At 35.8% G+C, this 21,504-nt stretch overlaps 1 protein-coding gene across 3 annotated transcripts; it reads left to right on the top strand.

Annotated features, from left to right (window-relative positions):
* The first annotated feature begins 75 nt into the window (after positions 1-75).
* Positions 76-20,558, top strand: LOC108048280. 3 transcript variants are annotated; one of them, XM_017128816.2, is made up of 6 exons: positions 76-670; positions 8,276-10,009; positions 11,657-12,298; positions 13,659-13,824; positions 13,916-14,278; positions 15,803-20,558. In XM_017128816.2, exons 2-6 carry the CDS (start codon positions 8,424-8,426, stop codon positions 18,332-18,334), a joined length of 5,289 nt encoding a protein of 1,762 aa, XP_016984305.1. In that variant the 5' UTR covers positions 76-670; positions 8,276-8,423; the 3' UTR covers positions 18,335-20,558. The 3 variants fall into 3 exon arrangements, with proteins under 3 accessions (XP_016984305.1, XP_016984307.1, XP_016984306.1); XM_017128818.2 differs by having other exon boundaries at positions 13,662-13,824; XM_017128817.2 differs by lacking the exon at positions 76-670 and adding an exon at positions 724-1,024.
* The last annotated feature ends 946 nt before the right edge of the window (positions 20,559-21,504 follow it).

The following is a 21,504-nucleotide window of genomic DNA, read 5'->3' on the forward strand; positions in this document are numbered from 1 at the left end:
GGGTGATGGACGTGCTTAAGAACCAAAGAGATATTGTATCGTGTTAACATTTTTTAATGTTTGAATAACAACCATTTCTTTCGGTACAAGTTAGAGATGGAAAAACACCAATGATAACCTGCCAAATATCGATATTACCTATATTTTAAAAACATCGATGACATTGTCGGTTTATGTACGTCGTCTCGGTCGAAAAAGCTTATATGAACTGCACATAAGTCAGCAAAGCTTTCTTTTCTCGTCTTTCTATTTGCGGCTTTATTGGTGTCGGTTGCTGTTCGTGGCCTGTCGTCGTGTACTGTGTCGAATGAACAGAAAGTTGAAAATTATCATATATCTCATCCAAAGTTCTGTTTTGTTTTCTGATTACGATACATCTGCGATACAGTGCCATTTAACTCCTAACTGCAGTGTGAAACGTGTGTGTCCAGTTTGTTCGCATTCTGCCTCTCTAAACTGATGTGTGTGTGTATGTATGCATACACTACAATATATGCACATACATATGTCTGCATATACATACGAAATCGAAATTATGCAAAATGTGCAATATAATGCGAAGCCAAGTTAAGGAGCAGTGCTTCAAACAAGAAATTGATGAAAATGTAACTTTTATGTATGTGTGCGAATTCCCCTGTACTTATCCTGTGCTCAAGCCGTCGAACGAAACGTGAGTACATGCTCATGTACTTGCAGAAATATTCTCTACATAAATTCATACAGGCAAACAAACTTATTTTTGTTGGTCGAGTCGTCGTTTTCTCCTCCTTCCTCTCGCCTTGCTCACGTTTCTCTAGCTATTGCCACAGCCGCTGTGGAAAGCGAAAACAGAAGCAGAAACATCATCATCTCTAGCAAAACCACAGCCAGGAATACATATATGTATATACCATATACATACATAAATGAACGCATATACATGTGAACAAAAAAACGAGTCGAATGGCGACTAGTCTTTTATCTTTTATTTTGGTATCGGGTCCGTGTGTTTGTATTTCGTATCCGTGAGTCCGAATCCAAATAGGTAGGCACAGCACAGCATAGCATATAAAGAATATTATACGTAAAAATAAATTGATATATACATTTGTGTATGTTTGCACATGTCTCTGTTTATGTATTTAACTCATGCACATATATACATACATTAACATGTATGCATTTTTTTAATAATACATAAAATTGCACAATGCCCTTGCAAACGAAATTTTGAATTGCTGGAATCGGAAAACACTCGTACAAATTCAGAGATCCTTAAGATTCCAAAATTTGTCGTTTCTTTTTTACTACTTTTAATAGAGTGTTGAGATGTTGCTTAGCGTCAATGAATATATCTTGCCTATGGGGGTATTTAAGTCAAATATAACGGTCAGAAAAAGCAATTTCAATGTCTAGTAATTAAACCGAAAGTTAAAAAGTTAAGTAATATCAGAGCTTTTGATTTTTGGTCTATGAATTGTAGTTAATTAAGTTTATCTTCTTATTTTGTGTACGTTCTTAAATTTAAATATGATGTACAGGCCTATTTCATCAAAATAAATTTCTGGGTCATTCCTCAAAATTAATGGGTTAGCATCTTAACACCTTTTGTGAAAATTGGTTTTATCCATATTTCTAGGCTTTAATTATTTAAAGAAACGTCCTAAAAATTTGGATTAAAAAAATTTTCAAGTCTTTAAAAGAGACAAACTTTAAATTTGTTTTTCTTGAAACCTTGTTTCTAAGTTTGTAACCAAAAATTACTCAGCAACGACTGAACCATTGTTCTTTTCCATTTTTACTGTTAAGACAGTCACTAAATATCTTTAATTGACACATTTAGCATAGCCTAAAAATAACTTTTTATAAGCATTTGGAAACTTCAGATTTTATTTTAGTAGAAGCTTAAAAAGTATAAACGAAAAGTGGATACTATTTAGCTAAACTTTTCTTAAAAAAACAAATTTTTGTAATTCATAATAGATTTTATACCGTAATTTTTGGCGCGCAAAATAATGTTCTACGAAAAAAACGATTAAGATAAGTACGCTGCCGGGGTAATCATTCAGTTCGAGTTTGAAAGACTCTACATACATACATATGTACTTATTAACGCCAATGTTACTTTTTTGTTTTCTATTTTGCTTAATCTTCTAAAGTTAAATTTTTATTTTTTTCCTCTAAAAATTTTAGACAACCAAATTTTGGCACATATGCACTTTATTATACCCTTGCAGAGGGTATTATAATTTTGGTCAAAAGTGTGCAACGCAGTTAAGGAGACATCTCCGACCCTATAAAGTATATATATTCTTGATCAGGATCACCTCCTGAGTTGATATAGCCATGTCCGTCTGTCCGTCTGTCCGTCTGTCTGTCCGTCTGTCTGTCCGTCTGTCTGTTTCTACGCGAACTAGTCTCTCAGTTTTAAAGATATCGAACTGAAACTTTGCACACACCCTTCTTTCCTTTGCACGCAGTATATAAGTCGGAACGGCCGGGATCGGACGACTATATCCTATAGCTGTCATATAACTGAACGATCGGAAATGCCATAACTTTGGTGTTTGTAAAGTTAGGAAGTTGAGATTTTCTATAGGTTTTATTTTTGGCCAATCAATCTGACCTACCGAATTTCAAGAGAATCGGCCGACTATATCTTATAGCTGCCATATAACTGAACGATCGGAAATGCCATAACTTTGGTGTTTGTTAAGTTAGGAAGTTGGGATTTTCTATGGGTTTTATTTTTAGCCAATCAATCCTACCTATTAAATTTCATAAGGATCGGCCTACTATATCCTATAGCTGCCATATAACTGAACGATTGGAAATGCCATAACTTTGGTGTTTTTAAAGTTAGGAAGTTGGGATTTTTGATGAGTATTAAGAATGCATCATATGAATAATTTTGGAGAATATAATTTTCAGAGTATTCTGCAAGGGTATATCAACTTCGGCTCCGCCCGAAGTTAGCTTTCCTTTCTTGTTTTTATTTTCAAATGATTTAATAATCAGGCATAACTACGTATAAAAACAGGATAATTCAACTGCAACTTTGAAAAAACTATTCACTCCAAATAATAAAAAAATCTACATTTTGTAAAAATGTTTTTTTTTACATTTTTTATACCCTTGCAGAGGGTATTATAATTTTGGTCAAAAGTGTGCAACGCAGTGAAGGAGACATCTCCGACCATATAAAGTATATATATTCTTGATCAGGATCACCTCCTGAGTTGATATAGCCATGTCCGTCTGTCCGTCTGTCCGTCTGTCCGTCTGTCCGTCTGTCTGTCCGTCTGTCTGTTTCTACGCGAACTAGTCTCTCAGTTTTAAAGATATCGAGTTGAAACTTTGCACACACCCTTCTTTCCTTTGCACGCAGTATATAAGTCGGAACGGCCGGGATCGGCCGACTATATCCTATAGCTGCCATATAACTGATTGATCGGAAATGCCATAACTCTGCTGTTTGTTAAGTTAGGAAGTTGGGACTTTCTATGGGTTTTATATTTGGCCAATCAATCCGACGTACCAAATTTCATAAGGATCGGCCGACTATATCTTATAGCTGCCATATAACTGATTGATCGGAAATGCCATAACTTTGGTGTTTGTAAAGTTAGGAAGTTGGGATTTTCTATGGGTTTTACATTTGGCCAATTAATCCGACCTACCAAATTTCATAAGGATCGGCCGACTATATCTTATAGCTGCCATATAACTGATTGATCGGAAATGCCATAACTTTGGTGTTTGTTAAGTTAGGAAGTTGGGATTTTCTATGGGTTTTATTTTTGCCTAATCAATCCGACATATCAAATTTCATAAGGATCGGCCGACTATATTCTATAGCTGCCATATAACTGAACGATTGGAAATGCCATAACTTTGGTGTTTTTAAAGTTAGGAAGTTGGGATTTCTTATGAGAATTAAGAAGGCATTATATGAATGATTTTGGAGAATATAATTTGCAGAATATTCTGCAAGGGTATTTCAACTTCGGCTCCGCCCGAAGTTAGCTTTCCTTTCTTGTTTTCCCTTAACCTTACCCAGATTACTGGAAAATTGAGAACCTTTTACTATACCGTGGTTTTCATTTCCATAAATTACCTAATAGCTACTTTACCTAGACTCTTCCGCCACATTTTATATAAATATATACATACATATATATAAACCCCGTAATAATGCTAAAAAATGTAGTACACATTTTTTTTTACCATAAAGGAAAATTTATACGTTTCAAAAGTAGTCACTCATAAGAATATACTAACATTTTTAGATGAGTTGATTTCGATTTTTGATTGGGATACTTTTTTTTGCACTGCCAATCCGTCTGTCCGTCCGTCTATCTGTATGTCCGTCTATCCCTCTATACCCTCTGCAAGGGTATAACAACAAAATTGTACATTTTTAGGGACAAGGTAGACCATTCTTCTTTTGATTTTGTTTTGGGATAAAGTGTTATTTGCAGACGAGTCAAAACTTAACCTTTTTGGTTCAATATGTTTGGCGGCGACCTTATACGGAGCTTGAAAACAAACAACTAAAAGCCACGATCAAGCAATTTTAAAGAAAAACCTGCTGCAAACTGCTGAAAAACTGGGCATACGCGATCAATTTCGGTATTAACCAGGATAACAATCCTAAACATTCAGAAGCATGTAGTGAATCCACCTGCCCAGTCACCATACCTTAACGTCATTGAAAATTTTTGTGCAATTTTGGATCTTAATTGTTTAGTAATATTACAAATTTTTGTTGTATTTTTGCTGCAGAGCAATTGGCTACAAGGGCCCTTGAAATTTGTATGCACCACTGTCCTTACTACATTATTTTGCGTAGAAAATGTTATAATGGAATCAATTCCTGACTTTAACCAAGCACAGATGAAATTGTATTTGCATACATAAAATGTAGAGATTTCCGTGACAACATTTTTTGACTAGCTGCTATTATAAGTGTAGTTTTTGAAAACCATTTTTTTTGGTTTGGTTTTCTTAGTTAAATTTTTTTGTTATATATTTTAAGATTTAAAAGACAATATTGTTTTCACACGACTAAAATGTGTTTGATTTTGTATACATATTGGTTCGCGGGCTAAGGCGCGTTGTATACTGCTTAGTAACTGTATATTTTGTCTCACAAAAACCATCTCTCAAACTCACACAAACTCACAATTTGAGCTTTTTCGAGAGTGCGTACTCATTTGGCTGTTGTTTTTGATTTTGCTAAAATTTCTGGTACAGTAGTTTGGACACATACATATGTAAGCACAAACATTTGTGCATGTGGGCTCATACATATAAATGCAAGTACGTGCACACATTCAGAGCTTGCCACTGCCATTTTTCGCTTCGTTGCATTTTGGGGTTTTGCTAAATATTGTGTGTATGCATACATATTTCTATCAAACGTATTTACCAGTCCCGAAAGGAACACTCTAAAACATATTTGCATACAATGATTAAAAAAATAATACTCCCCCTAAAATACTTTCCAAAGTCCTCATATATATTAAAACATCGGCAAGCCGAAGTTTTAATACCCTTGGAAACTTTGCCGAAATTGCTAAAATTGAAAAAGTAGCGAAAGGAATAAGGTATACATAAATAAATTAGATTTGCATAGTTTCATGTCAATAGCTTTTATACTGCAAAAATGTCATATAAAAATAGAAAAAAAAAGGTTATTTTCGCAGCCTTTAACAATATTTCCTACGGAAGCTATAAGATATAGACGTCCAATCGGCAACCGCTTTTACCCTGGTCAAGGTATGCTCAAGTAAATAAGACCTGGAAAAATGCATGTCAATAACTTATATAGTGCGCGAAATTTCCTTAAAATCATTAAATTTTAACCCTATTGTTCCTATGGGAGCTATAGGATATAGACGTCCGATCGGCAAGCGCTTTTACCCTGATCAAAATATGCATAAAAATATAGGATTTGGAAAGATTCATGTCAAAAGCTTTTAAACTGCGCGAAATATCATCAATTCTTGCAAGGTATATCCGATTGTTTCTATGGGAGCTATAGGATATAGACGTCCGATCGGGGTCCGCTTTTCAAACTTAACCTGCGTACACATGTTTTAGGACGACTGTGAAGGTTTCAGATCGCTAGCTTTTAAACTGAGCTCGCAAACGGTATGGAAATAGACGGACAGATGGACATGGCCATATCGACTCCCCTATTGATCCTGATCAAGAATATATATACTTTATGGGGTCGGAAACGTCTCCTTTACAGCATTACATACTTCTGACCAAAATTGTAATATCATCTGCAAGGGTATAAAAATATCACGACAAGCTCAATTCAATGGTAAATTATATAAAATCTATGTGTCCCAAAAACTGTTTTTTACTATATCAGAATTACTCCTTTAGTTATGTTAAAATCGGACACAATTATTAGATAGCTGCTCGAAATGTAGTCGTTTTGTATTAACTGCAAGGGTATATAAACTTATTTATTTCTTGTTATTACAAAATTTTGTGACGAAAATAATAAAACATTCTCACTCTCTAAAATTTTCTCCTTCGGCCCACTTCGCAGATATTTAAGCACCTACCATCTATTTGTTGTATATAGAGATGTTTAACACAATTGAAATGATTCCAGCACGATATATGCATGTCCACAAAAAGAAAAAAATATTTTAATTTTGGAAAGAGCCCTAAAATCTTGGTTTTAAGGAATTGGGTTCTTAAAGGATGGGGGCGAACAATTTTTTGTTAAAATAAAACAATTTTTAATGTTAAAATAATTATTTCTAACAAGAAAGAAAGCAAACATCAGCCAGCCGAAGTTTATATACCCTTGCAGTTATTACAAAAAAATGAAGCTATGTCAATTTTGGGCTGCATTTTGCTATCGTTTCTATGGCAGCGATGGTCCGATTTTAATTTATTTAAAAGCGTAATTCCATAATATAATATTTAAATATTACCAAATCCCAAAGAACCAAAAAAAAATAAAAAACAAGAAAGGAAAGCTAACTTCGGGCGGAGCCGAAGTTGATATACCCTTGCAGAATACTCTGTAAATTATATTCTCCAAAATTATTCATATGATGCATTCTTAATACTCATAAAAAATCCCAACTTCCTAACTTTAAAACAAGACTATTAGATACCCGTTACTCAGCTAAACAACTTAATATAAATATGCCTTCTTGTATGTTTTTCGCCGCTCGAATTAGCACCTTGGCCAGCTGATCCAAAGTCATCCGTTATATGGCGCTACGGGCCATGAAAGGCGGAAATGTAGGCGCTAGCCAGGCTTAAGCGTTTAATGGGTTTTTGGGCGTTAGAGTGGGCGTGGCAAATTTTTATTAGGCCAATCGATAGGTATTGACGAAACAAATACATATCAATTTAAATTTTCATAATAGCATCAAAACTGTGGCCACAGCTTGTGGCTTGTGGGCGTCAGAGGGGGCGTGGCACCATTTTGAAACAAACTTGCGCTGCCTAGGAACTCCTAAAACCTACATGCAAAATGCCAATCTTCTAGCTCTAGATCTCAGCGTTCATACGGACAGACAGACGGACAGACGGACATGGCTAGATCGACTCGGCTAGTGATCCTGAACAAGAATATATATACTTTATATGGTCGGAAACGCTTCCTTCTACCTGTTACATACTTTTGCACGAATACAATATACCCTTTTACTCTACGAGAAACGGGTATAAACACCAAAGTTATGGCATTTCCAATCGTTCAGTTATATGGCAGCTACAGGATATAGTCGGCCGATCCATATGAAATTTGGTAGGTCGGATTAATTGGCCAAAAATAAAACCCATAGGAAACCCAGCTTCCTAACTTTACAAACACCAAAGTTATGGCATTTCCGATCAATCAGTTATATGGCAGCTATAGGATATAGTCGGCCGATCCGACATATATACTGCGTGCAAAGGAAAGAAGGGTGTGTGCAAAGTTTCAATTCGATATCTTTAAAACTGAGAGACTAGTTCGCGTAGAAACAGACCGACGGACAGACGGACAGACGGACATGGCCATATCAACTCAGGAGGTGATCCTGATCAAGAATATATATACTTTATAGGGTCGGAGATGTCTCCTTCACTGCGTTGCACACTTTTGACCAAAATTATAATACAATATAGCAACAACCCTTGCAGAGGGTTGAAAGTTGATTGCAAATGTAAAAAAAGTCCTGAAAGTCTGTAAATGTTTAACCATAATACTATATGTGAAAATAGAATCATTTCCTTTTGATTAACTTACCTTTATATTCAATTTTATTTTCAGGCATGCTTATAGCGCATCTGGTACTTAACACACCTAACGAAGTAATTTGATTGAGACTAAGGCATGAGAAATAGTATACGAAATATAATTTTTGATGGAAATGCTATTGGAAACGATCAATTGACGATGGACGTTTTATAAATAGGGTATGCAAGTGGAAAGTGAAAACATCCCACTGATAAGTAGTTCCTTCACTCACGCGCCTACAGTAGCTTCATTAGACTTAGGAATAGCTCAAATACAAGCAATAAGTTTTGTTGCTGCCTTACAGGATTTTATAAGAATTCTGCAGGCTTTGAAATTTTCAGTGACTGGTCAAGCCAAAGTGCAGGGGGCAAAGATTCCCGTTAGCACTGTAATGGCATCAAAGGTGGATGAAAGCTTGGCACCGACAGATGGAACAGTGCCGACATTGACGCCATCAACGCCATACCTAACTAATTCGGAAAGTGGCAACAATAAGAAACCAGAGAAGTATCTTCCCGGCCTGCCTAATAATCGCAAACGGCTGAAGCTGTCCACTCTTGAACTAAACAGCAGCCAGGTCAATGATGTGTGCAATCCAATTACCGACCCTGACGTGGATCAAAATGCAAGAATGTCAGAGAACAAGCCAAATGAAATGGCAAAGCATTTGCCAAGCAACTGCAATAGCGTCATTGAGGGGACATTATCTGTGGACAGCTCAGAGAGAAAAAGTCCAGAGAAAATGGTGCCATTCGATAAACGCTGTTATGTGCCACCAGAGCAAGCATTGGTTACTAGCGTGGAGTTAGTAGTTCCAGCTCCTCAAACCTCTTCATCAAGCATGCCGGTTGGGCAGTGCGAGCAACCAAGGCATGGCGCCCTTGGAGAAGCGCCGACAGCATCGTCATCGATCATTGATAACAAACTGCAGTACAGTACGGCTGGTCTGTATAACTCTAGTAGTTCCACAAGTATATTAGCAAACAATAAAATCGATGGTTGTGCAAATGACTCTTCCAATTTGAACTTAAGAATTCCTACTAAGCTAGCAGTAACGACTGAAACGGGTGATATTTTGCTGGATGATCAAAGGACTTCTTTATGGACGCCTCACCATGATCAGTCTGGGCAGTCGCAGCAGCACATAGAGTCAGCGTCCAGCGGGAGCAAGCAAGAGCCTGTCGATGTTAGTCCAGAACTGATATACCAACATCAGCATCGTCACTCTGATCTTTTACTTCAAATCGAGAAGGAAAGCTCTGGAACGGGTGCATTTTCACAAGCGATTCCAATGGCATTGCAGCCCCACCATAATAATGCGACGCAGGAGCAATATGGCCAAACAGAAGCGCCTTCTATCATGGATAGTCAGTTGCATAATAATTTTTATACACAAATGATGCAGCAGCAGCATCTTCATCAAAATCACCAGCCACAAAGCATGCATGAAAGCAGTCCTCGGCATCAGCAGCATGCAAGTTATGCCAGCTATATCCCCCCTTATCAGAATTCTCCGTTGTTTGGTACCCATCGAAATGATCACCAACGTCAGCACCAACAAGAGCAACCGCTTCAACATCCCATGGAGTGTCATGGGCACCTACACCAGCCGTCCCTTATTTCCCAGCAACATCATTTGCAGCATGAACAGCAGCAAACTCATCAAAACCAACATCAGCCGACACAGCAATCACAGCCATTGCGCGAAGCTTACCATGATCTTATAATGGATGATTTTCACGAGGAGCCGACCACAGCATTCAAACTGTAAGTAGCCATTTATTAGGCAAAACAAAGTTTTAATACCCGAAAATCAATAAGTCAGTTTTAAGAAATTATTCCCGACTTACTATATTTTTCTGAATGCAAAAAACCTGAAAAGTTGACAAAGTCGGTGTACACGATCCTGCAAAATCTGCTGGACGAATCGTACAGTACTTCTTTAGTAAATTCCTTAGGTAACGCTTTTTGTTTTCGGGAACATTTATTATTTTTACAACAACAAATAACTCGTATTTTTGGGCGAAAATCGAAGTTTTCGACTTTTTTTCCCCTTTACCGGGGAAACCACCTCTTCTTCGAGCTGCCGACGGAGATTGCCTATGTCTCACTCACTTTTTAATATTTTAAATGTTGTATTATCACTTGGAAAAACAAAAATGTTACTGAACCTATTCGTATTGCCAATAAAAATTCGTGAAAAATGATAGATTTTGCAAGGAATTAACCATAATTAATTAAATAAATACGGTCCAATACCATGTTATAAAGAGGATAACTTAAAAATTATGAAAACTCCCAATAAAAAGTCAATTTCAATACTTTAATGCAAGTTAAATTTATGAGAGATAAATAAAATCATATCTAACAAGAAAGGAAGCAAACTTCGGCAAGCCGAAGTTTATATACCTTTGCAGTTATTACAAAACGACTACGTTTCGATTTATATGCCTATATCACTAAAAACAATAAAGCTTGTCGATTTTGGGCTGTATTTTACGATGGTGAATTATGTATGGCAGATATATGATATTCTTGTCCGATTTTGACAAAACTAAAAGCGTAATTCTCATAGTAAATAATTACTATATCTCAAAGGAATATTTTGATAAATAGAAAAACAGCAAAATAAAATTTTTTTTTAATTTATCTATGGGAGCTATAAGAAATAGATTACCGATTTTAATTTAATTAAAACCGTAATTCCATAGTATTTAAATATTACCTAATCCCAAAAACCACAAGAAAACAACAAAGTTATACTTTTTAAATTTTATTTCCGATTGTTCCTATGGGAGCTGTATGAGCTGTATTTTCGCCCGACATGGCTAGATCGACTCTCCTGGTGATGCTGATCCTTCTTCACAGCGTTGCAAACTTTTGACCCTCTGCAAGGGTATACAAACATTAACTATCTCATACATTTTAATGCATGAGTAACAAAGTTTGCCAGAAGAAAGCACGTTCTTAATAGGCAAACTTCTAAAATTAAAACAGAGCAACCTAAAGATCCGTATCACCGAACTTGGCTAAAAGTATTAATAAAGTATTAATAATTAATGTATAAATAATATGACATATAATACTCTGCTGTCTAACCATTTTTACGCTGTATCGAAACACTGTGCCAATATATCGAAACGAAAATCTGAAACTTTAATTCAATTCGTTATTTGGTTGACCAATTTTAAAATTTTAATGGAATATAAGAATTGGGAACCCTTTGTTTTTTTTTTATACTAACAAAATAAGTAAACAATTATTAAATAAACGTTATCGTTAAAAACCTTTTTTTAAATTTGTTTTTAAATCTTTTGGCCGTTAGAGTTTTTGTAGAATTTCGAATAGTAATAATGGTTGGCCTTATATTCTCATATTCTATTTTCATATAACTATTTAAAAAATGTTTTTCAGAACGCTCTCTCCAAGCAACGCAAAGCCTGAAAATCAAGATGATGGGTACGAGACCAGTGCTGGCGACGTTTTAACTCCGAATTCGCATAGTTCGTCCACTCACTCGGTTACCCCTCAACACCAAATGCAACATCCTAACATCGTGCTTTTGTCGCAAAATCAGAAAAAGTCTGATGAGCTGCTATTGGCAAAGAATCCCCTCTCTGGAGAAGCTCACAATGACCCCAGTGCATCTTCATCCAACGGTAATCAAGTACAGGTTTCCGCCTCCCAGACACATATCGAGCTAAGTGGGGGCACTCGGTGCTCCAGTCATGCATCTGTGGTCGATCCGTACAGTTTTATGGGTGAGGAAATGCGAATGCATTCGGCAGCCCATCGCCACATGGAAAATGTAACGACTGGAACGACGGGATACGCGACAGGACCAGTTTCAATGCCAACGTCAAATGGTGCTCCAGAGTGTTTAAGCGGAGAAATATACCAACCCACCCAACATAGTACAATTATTTTGGAACAAACTGATAACTCTCAATGTGGCTTACACTCTAAGCCGACACCAAAAAAGAGAGGGCGCAAAAAAAAGTTGGTTGCTGACAGTACTGAAACCACGCAATTAACAACACAAGCGATTCAACAGGAGTAAGTAAAACGTTCGTCGTTAAAATAGATATATCTCAATTATAATAAATAACAGGAAGAAAAGCTATATTCAAGTGATTCGATTATGGGTATCTTATAGATTGATCAGCTAACCAATTAAAAAAACAAGAAAGGAAGCAAACTTCGGCAAGCCGAAGTTTATATACCCTTGCAGTTATTACAATTCGACTACATTTCGATTTCTATGCCTATATTACTTAAAACAATGAAATATGTCGATTTTGCGCTGCATTTTGCCATCGTTTCTATGTCAGCTATATGATATTGTTGTCCGATATTGACAAAATTAAAAATGTAATTCTGATATAGTAAATAATTACTAAATCTCAAAAAAAATATTTTAATAAATAGAAAAACACAAACATTTTTTTTTTTAATATTTTTACCCTTTCAGAGGGTATTATAATTTTGGTGAAAAGTGTGGAACGCAGTGAAGTAGACATATCCGACCCTATAAAGTATGTATATTCTTGATCAGGATCGCCTCCTGAGTCTGTCCGTCTGTCTGTTTTTACGCAAGTTTTTAAGATATCGAATTGAAACTTTGCACACACCCTTCTATGCTATATAACATGACTTAATCGATTCGGCAGTTGATCCTGATCAAGAACATATATACTTTATAGGGCCGGAAACACTTCCTTCTACCTGATACTTGTTTACTCTACGAGTAATGGGAATAATTATTCCATTGTGGTCTTATTCTGAACTGGTAACTGCTAGTAGAGGTACTTTATTACATCGTTTTTCCTTATGTCGACAACAAACAAGAGTTATAGGGATATTCTTAATGTTTTTCTATTTATTTTCGAATATGTACTATGGCAGCAATAATATTTGTTCGTTTTTACAATTGTTTTTTTTTAAAGTTCCTATTCCAGTTATATGATTTATTCGTCCAATATGCCCCGTTTCAATATAACCTAGAATAGAAAAAAGACGTCCGTTAGCTTTAAATCTGAGAGGCTACTTTGCGTAAGGACATAATTACTAACGTATTTAATTCAAAAAAAAAATTTTAAATTATTTCGCTTAAAAAAATTTGGAAACAAATAGTACAACGTAAATATAAAAGGTCTTGCTGTAATGGATCTAGTATTTAAGAAATGTTTTTAGGTTTTCAAAACCATATTTTAATTGTGGTACACATACCAAGTTTTTAAACGGCGTTGTCCGACAACTATCATATATTTGGCGTATGGTTAAATGCAAATTATTCTCGCAGTGTAAAAGTTATTATATTATTTTACTAACAGAAAACTTTTCATAAGGGTTTTTTGTATGTTTAACATTATTATGTTAAAAATCATATTTATGAATTCTTATAATTATTTTTTAGCAGATCTGGCGGCACTTCAGTCTGCGAAGATGGTACTGGTGATCTATTGCAAACCATGAAACCCAAGGAACGCAAAAAACATGACAGATTCAATGGAATGTCCGAGGAGGAAGTAATTAAACGGACAATTCCAGATCATCTGTGTGATAATCTTGATATCGTTATAGTGAGTTGTAAATTTCGGATGTTTATACAAAATAATAAATGTAATATAAGCAGAGACTAATAATAACTATCGATTTTTTAACAATTTACAGGTCGGAATAAATCCTGGATTGTTTGCCGCATACAAGGGTCATCACTATGCAGGGCCAGGCAATCACTTCTGGAAGTGCCTTTACTTGGCGGGACTCACTCAGGAGCAAATGAATGCTGATGAAGATCACAAACTGCTAAAGCAAGGAATTGGATTTACTAACATGGTGGCGCGAGCCACCAAAGGTTCAGCTGACCTTACAAGAAAGGAAATAAAGGAGGGCAGTCGAATTTTGCTGGAAAAGCTGCAGAGGTTTCGGCCAAAAGTAGCCGTTTTCAATGGCAAACTAATATTCGAGGTGTTTTCAGGAAAAAAGGAGTTTCATTTTGGTCGTCAACCTGATCGCGTCGATGGCACTGACACCGTAAGTGCTAGTTTTTGCGCTTGTTAAAAATAATTCTCTTAAGAATATAAGAACTCTTTGTTTTCGATTTGGTTGAAAATAGTTATTTTAACATATATATACGTATTTTTTAAACTTATTCGTATTTAAACAATTTTTAATTCTTTATAAGTTTCGACAAATTTCCGGCAACATAAAAAGTGGCAAACCACTGGGACGTTTTTTACCCTTTATCCGTGAAGTAAAAATTGTGTAGTTACGTCGCTTTATTTCATGCCTTGTGTATTATATCCGTACTCGTATTGTAATATTCTTGATCAGGGTTAATAGTCGATTAAGCCATGTCCGTCTGTCTGGCCGTCTCTCCGTCCGTATGAATTTCGAGATATCCAAAATTGGTTAGAACCGGTTATTTTATAGTCGAAAAACTCGATCATGGCCAAACTACCACTAATAAGAATATTGTTATTGTGGATTTGGTGGCGAAGAAAACTCTTTTTTATTTCCAATTATCACTAAGGGCGCTACCAGATTAACGATGAAACAAGAAAGGAAGCAAACTTCGGCAAGCCGAAGTTTATATACCTTGCTGTTATTAAAAATCGACTACATTTCGATTGCTATGCCTATATTACTAAAAACAACGAAGCTATGTCGATTTTGCGCTGCATTCGGCCATCGTTTCTATGGCAGCTATATGATGTTGTTGTCAGATTTTAATTTAATTAAAACCGTAATTCGATTTTATTTAAATATTACCAAATCCCAAAGAACAAAAAAAAAAACAACAAAGTTATAATTTTTTTGATTTCTTTTTTCCGATTGTTCCTATGGAAGCTATATGATATAGTCGCCCGATCCGACTCGTTCCGACTTATATACTGCCTGCAATAGAAAGACAACTTTTATAGGGTCGGAAATGTCTCCTTCACTGCGTTGAAAACATTTGACTGAAATTATAAAAAGAAATATAAATTATAAAAATATCTAATTTGCAGAATAGATTTTCATTTATCGCCCCGATGCTCCGTCTGGCAAATAAAGTTAAGGACCAAAAAATTAGCCAAAAGTCGACAAATTGGAAAATGTTTAAGATTTTTTGAGTGGTTTTTGAATCTTATGAACTTTTCACAATAAAGTGTTTCTACGTAAAATTATGTAATTCTCAGAGTTTGAGTGCTTACGTGGCGAAGCGCACAGATAGTGTGGAGAATAATTCTCCTAACTACTTGGTTGGTTTAGGATAAAGTACGGTAAAGATAAAAAAGGTGAGGTGACGTGCAGACGAAACTAGCTAGTCCTATCATAGTCGGGTTCACTCCCCAGGGAGTGTAAGTGTGATGAAAGTTAAATGGAATAAATCGTTGTGTTATAGAAGAAATTAAAATATAACCAACGTATGACCTCGAGTAATTCAATAACACTACGAAAAGAAATAAATTTAGAATAATTTAGAATAATTTGCTTAATTCAGCTATTTTTACATGTGCCATATTTGATATATTTTTGACAGCATTTTTAAATAATTTTTTTTTTACATTACAGTATATTTGGGTGATGCCATCATCATCAGCACGATGTGCGCAATTGCCTCGTGCTGCCGACAAAGTTCCGTTTTATGCGGCTTTGAAGAAGTTCCGCGACTTTCTAAACGGCCAGATACCCCATATTGATGAGTCGGAGTGCGTGTTTACAGATCAGAGGATCCGCCAGTGTAGCGAGCAGCAGCAGACAGAAACCAGTGGTAAAATCAAGCAACCACTTCAAACTTCTATTAGTGACCATCAAGCGGGTATGGCTTTCGTGGGTAACTGTGGCCCAAGGGCAGGGGTTGCGGAGTGTGAAAATAATGTTTTATCTGTCGCCGAGGATTCGAATCAGGTTCAATCTGAAAAATTGATGTCTCATATGAATACCAATGTGCCATCGACTAATAATGTGACGGACCGTGGATCATTTTCCTATTCGGGAGACGAAAGACCCATGCTAACAGTATCGAACCAGAATCCCCCTCTAAGTGAAAACACTTACTTGTCTGTGTTTGGCTCGCAGCAATCTCTTCCACAGCAGCCAATAGAGAAAAAAAAACGGGGCCGTCCAAAGAAGATAAAGGGGCAAGAGATTATTGATCATTCCGTAGGCAGTAAAATAACCATAGGCGGACAACATATGCCCCATCATGATTTTAACAATATACTTAACCTCTCGGTAATCTCTGGCAGTGGCAGCATTGAAACTCCTAAAAAGAAGAGGGGTAGACCAAAGAAACTGAAACCCGCTATTGACAACATAATGACAGTGAAACCGCTTCAGCACGGAAACAACAATCCAAACACAGGACCAGGATTGTCAGTAAGCTCAATGCATACACTCTCCATGGAGCATATAGCAGCGTCACCACAAAGTAATCATCAAATGCCGCCCAGTTTGTACAATACCCCGCCACCGTCGCACCTTTTGTACACGGCATCGGCATCACCGATGGCATCCCCCGCCCTTAATTGCAGTTATACCCAAGTGCACGGTCATGGAACTCCACCGGTAGGGCACCAAACTACCGTTGCTCTTGGCACGTCGCCTAACATCGATTCCCAGAACGAACACCTTTCTACACAGAAACAGAATCAGCATGGGAACTTGGAGATTGGACTTGATATGCGGGATCAACCCCACTTGGGTGAAACGCCACCTCCAAGCTCGCCAAACATGTGCACCGCTGTCGATTTCGACCCACCAGACGAGCACTCAGATTCCCAGGTGCGCTCAGGTGAGCATACTAAAGCTGTTGAGATAGGCCAACAGCAACCGCAATCAGTGGATAAGGACCAGTATGATAGTCCGGCGCACGATGGCGATGCGAGCCCAGCTAATCCTCATATCCAGTACCAACAGTGGCTACCACCGCATCCCCACCAAAGTCATCAGCCAGCCCAAAAACTGACACATCAGCACTTGCATCACCCCATGCAGCATTTTCATCAGGAACAGTCGGAGAACTGGCAGCGCTACGAGGAACAAAATGCGAATCCCTATATGCTGATTTCTGCACACCACCAGCATCTGGCTCCACGCGTGGGAAATCAAAGCCATCAGAATTCTTCTCAATCAGGACACATTAACTCAGATGTAGCTCATAAAAGCTTGTGTGGCCTCGAGTCGCTTGTTGATCAAATACCATCAATAAGAGAGCACGAGTGCAGCAACATAACATCGGCGACAGCAGCGGCAGCAGCGGCTGCTGTTGAAAGTCGTTTGTTAGGTTTGCAGCACCACCATCAACAACAGCAACATCAGCAGCAGCAACCACAACAACAGCAACTGCACATCCAACAACAACAGCAGCAACCAAAACGTTGTAATCAAGAAAATACGGCACAAGCGGAGTCATGTAGACCTACGAGAGAGAACAGCAACGTGATCAATAACAATTTCTCAGTAAGCAGTCTAGTTGCTTCTGCTTCGACTGCAAGAACTGACAACGAAGCTATATACGGAAACAGTGGAGAAAGCCGTGGCAACAGTGAAAGCGGAAATAGTAACAACAATTGTAGCAACAGTATTGACTATCCTATTCTTAGCCCGTCCGGTTATCCTCATCATGCCACTCATCTGATCGGTAGCGCTCTTGGGGTAACTGTTAATAGTTCGGAGCCAAATCCCCATCCGCTTTCCCATCCTCATCCGCCTCCTCACCCACATCCGCATCCAATGTATATGGAACAAGCGCACCACGTGGCACATATCCCTCAAGTAAATGTAAGTTCAATGTACGGTCCATCTGCATATGGATCGCATCCACAACATAACACAGGAGAATATGCAGCAACACACGGTCACTATGGTCTGGGCAGTACCGTTCAGTCTACTGTACCAGCCAGCACAGCAACTTTACATGTGCCGAGTCCCAATTATCCGTTTGGACACAGCCCATATAGTCACACACCGCCTCAAGCGAATTACCCAAGCTATACTCATCCACATACCCATCATCATTCACACCATAGTCACCCCTCGCATCACTTGAGCGTATTTGATCACTTGAAGCCGTCCGACATAGGTGGGTACGGCGGTTTTTGATTAAGAAAACAGGAAGAAGATCCACAACAACCGATACCAAAATCAGAATCGCAACGATCCGAACACAGCGACTTGATGTGAATGTAAATTATAAACTTTTACGATTTCGCGTCCCGCCGCATCTCAGCAATATTTATCAATCTCCGGCCTTGCCGATTCTAGTTTAAGGAATTTTTAGATCTTATATATACAATAAGATAACCAAAGACTCCGCCTAAAATAATTATTTAAGCGTTACTTTCTTAAATTACAAAATACTACATATGATAATGTTTACTTAAATTATATACGTAACTTACAGGAAAAATCTATATCGAAATATTTTTTTGTACTTAATATCAATTAATTTAAACATATTTTATTTTATTCCAACATAAATATTGCATAACTTACTCGTAAATAATAAAGTTTCCAAACAATATCCAGACACAAACCCATGATTAAATCTGTGGCCCACATAGAATTTTATTTTACAGTTGACCCAACTCATCTAGTTCACCATTATTGTCTAACAGCTAATTATAAAATGTATTAATTTTACTTAAAAGTGTAATGATTAAAGCTGATAAAAAGTGATTCCTGATCGAAACAAGTCTCTAATAATTATTAAGAAATACGTACGTAACAATAATGGAAGACATTTTCATTAAAAAAAGTGACAACTCCAAGTACTTCCCCAATTAAAAAAAACTTTTAATAAATATTTATCATCCCATGTTCCGGTTATCGCCAAACGGTTGAATTTACTATTTAATCGTCAAATTTTGTGCATCGATTAATGCAAATCGTACGATTCTACGGTTAAAACGGTTTATAAAGGAGTATTTGATTTCGTTTTTTTGTTTGGATAACGGCTACCGAAAGTATTACAAATTGTTGTTGGATATTAAGATATTTTAAATACATCGTTGAACAGGTTATTTTTAAATAATAATTGTCAAAATTTAGAGCTCAGTAAAATGTTTTGAGTTATGCCAATATTAAAAGGTAATCTTTAAGTAAGGAATTACATATTGCGCTGTGATTTCGTTACCTTTTATAACGTAGGCATAATATTATAAAGATTGAAACCGGTTGCGATAACTGGAGCATGATTTCTTAAATTGATTTTAAAAATTTCAAATCTTCCTAACATAATTATTTTTACAATTTTAAATACAATTCCTAAATGGTTTTTGTAATTGTTTTTTAAATTGGGTTTGATTAAATAACAAAGTATGGCTACAAATATGCGCCATATCGCTTTTCTTATTAAAAGACGCAATGTAAGCTTAGAAACTATTATTAATAATGTATATAAATACATATATTAGCAAGTAAATGTAAATTTTCTTTTGCTCTAAAAGCCTACTAAATACTTTGAATCTAACTGCATTATTGTGCATACTGCGAATTTAAATTAAATTAAAATATTTTTATGTTTATAGTAAAAAAAATGTTACTTTAATTTATTTAAAATTTAATTTTGTGTATATTTACGATCTTAAAAATTAATATTAGCAAGGCATAAACTACTAATAAAAACTGTTTTGAAAGGTGCAATCAATAAACGAATATATAGTAGAAATATAATCAACCGAAAGCCATCTCCAATTAGTGAAATATCAATTAGGGTATTTTTAAACTTACGTAATGGTCTAATTTTTAAAGCTTTCAAGAATGTGTTTCTTATCTTGTGTATGTTTTACTGCAAAAATATTATTCTTCTTCGTTGCTAAGTAAAGTTATTTTACTTATATATATATTACGCTGTGATATTGTTTTCTTTGATACAAGATCAATTAAAATTTTACCCATTTCATTTTTAATATTATGAATACCAAAAAATTACATACGGTTTTTGGGCATTCTTCAAATCAATATTCAAACAGTCTGCTTCGTCTTTCTCATTATAATTTATGCATGAGTTTCTTCAAACTATTATATACAATGTTTATGTTTGACTTCTGCAAACTAAATTAAATTTATTTTTTCTGCCAGATAAAATGTTACTGAAATAATCGAAGATTCAAACTCTATAGCGTTATGTTTTACTAATATGCTATTAATGTGACATAAATATGTACGCATGTATGTATGTAAGTAATTCTGAAGACTGTGAAGAATTGTGTATATTGCGTAAACAACTATTTAAGATAAAACATATACCATGGACGACTAATGTCTATATTCAGCCAAGTAAACAAGTAAAAATTTTAAAAATTAAAGTTCGCTCGTATATTTATTTTATTGTTTTAAACCAGGAAGTAAAACCAGAACCGAAAATGTCAACCTTGAAAACAAAATTGTTTGTACGGTTTTCTGACTACTTTTTTGATTTTAAGTATTGCATAAATTAAAAATTTTTTAAAATTAATTTAATTTAGCAGACGTATTTTAAAGAAAAGTACGAGATAGCGAAGTCTTTTTAAATTACCCTAAAAAGGACCTAAACTCGACTTAATGTATGTTTGTATTTTTTCATGTCTAATTAAAATGCGTAATATTTGTAATAAAACATTTTTTTTTGGATTTCGTTGCCGTACAGGGAGAAACCGGATCCACAGCCGGAACCAAATTCAAAGTCAAAATGGAATCCCTAACTAAAACAGTTGATTCGGTTAGGTACCGGGACTGAAAAGAGATTCGGTTTTATTCCCTGATTTAAACGAAGACAGTAAAGAAACCAAAAACTGATTTCCTATTAAAAAAAGATCGTAATTTATTTATTTTAATTTAATCGTAGGTTAATTATATAGTTATAATTATTAATTATTAGATATATATTTTAGTACGTATTATGAAAAACGAAGACTTCGCCAAAAGTTTAAATAGATCTTTATAATTATTCTCCAAACTAAATAAATTGTGGACGATTTTTAAGTACAAACTTCTTTTTTTTTTTAAAACGATATTAAGTAAATTTTAGTTTGTTTAAAATGATATATAGCTGTTGACAGCTGATTAGAGCCTCCAGTTACTTTAAAAGAAAGAATTAAATTAAATCTGACATTATTTTTATGTACATTCCATTTTTTTTATTAGACGTTTTTATAATTCAGTCAAAAGTTTGAAAGACAGCTCAAGGGACATTTTCGACTCTATAAAGTATAAATTCTGTTAAACCACCTCGCACCCAGCACCCCGCTAATAGTTTGTTTGCTTTCTCAGATATATGAACTCAGTTTTTA

Source organism: Drosophila rhopaloa, unplaced genomic scaffold (assembly GCF_018152115.1).
Source record: "Drosophila rhopaloa isolate 14029-0021.01 unplaced genomic scaffold, ASM1815211v1 contig_203, whole genome shotgun sequence".
Classification (NCBI taxonomy): domain Eukaryota; kingdom Metazoa; phylum Arthropoda; class Insecta; order Diptera; family Drosophilidae; genus Drosophila; species Drosophila rhopaloa.

Coding starts and splice junctions, on each gene's coding strand:
- LOC108048280 (XM_017128816.2), top strand. CDS start 8,424: ATGCAAGTGGAAAGTGAAAACATCCCACTGATAAGTAGTTCCTTCACT. Junction 13,825..13,915: donor ATAATCTTGATATCGTTATA/GTGAGTTGTAAA, acceptor AACAATTTACAG/GTCGGAATAAATCCTGGATT. Junction 14,279..15,802: donor GCGTCGATGGCACTGACACC/GTAAGTGCTAGT, acceptor TTTACATTACAG/TATATTTGGGTGATGCCATC.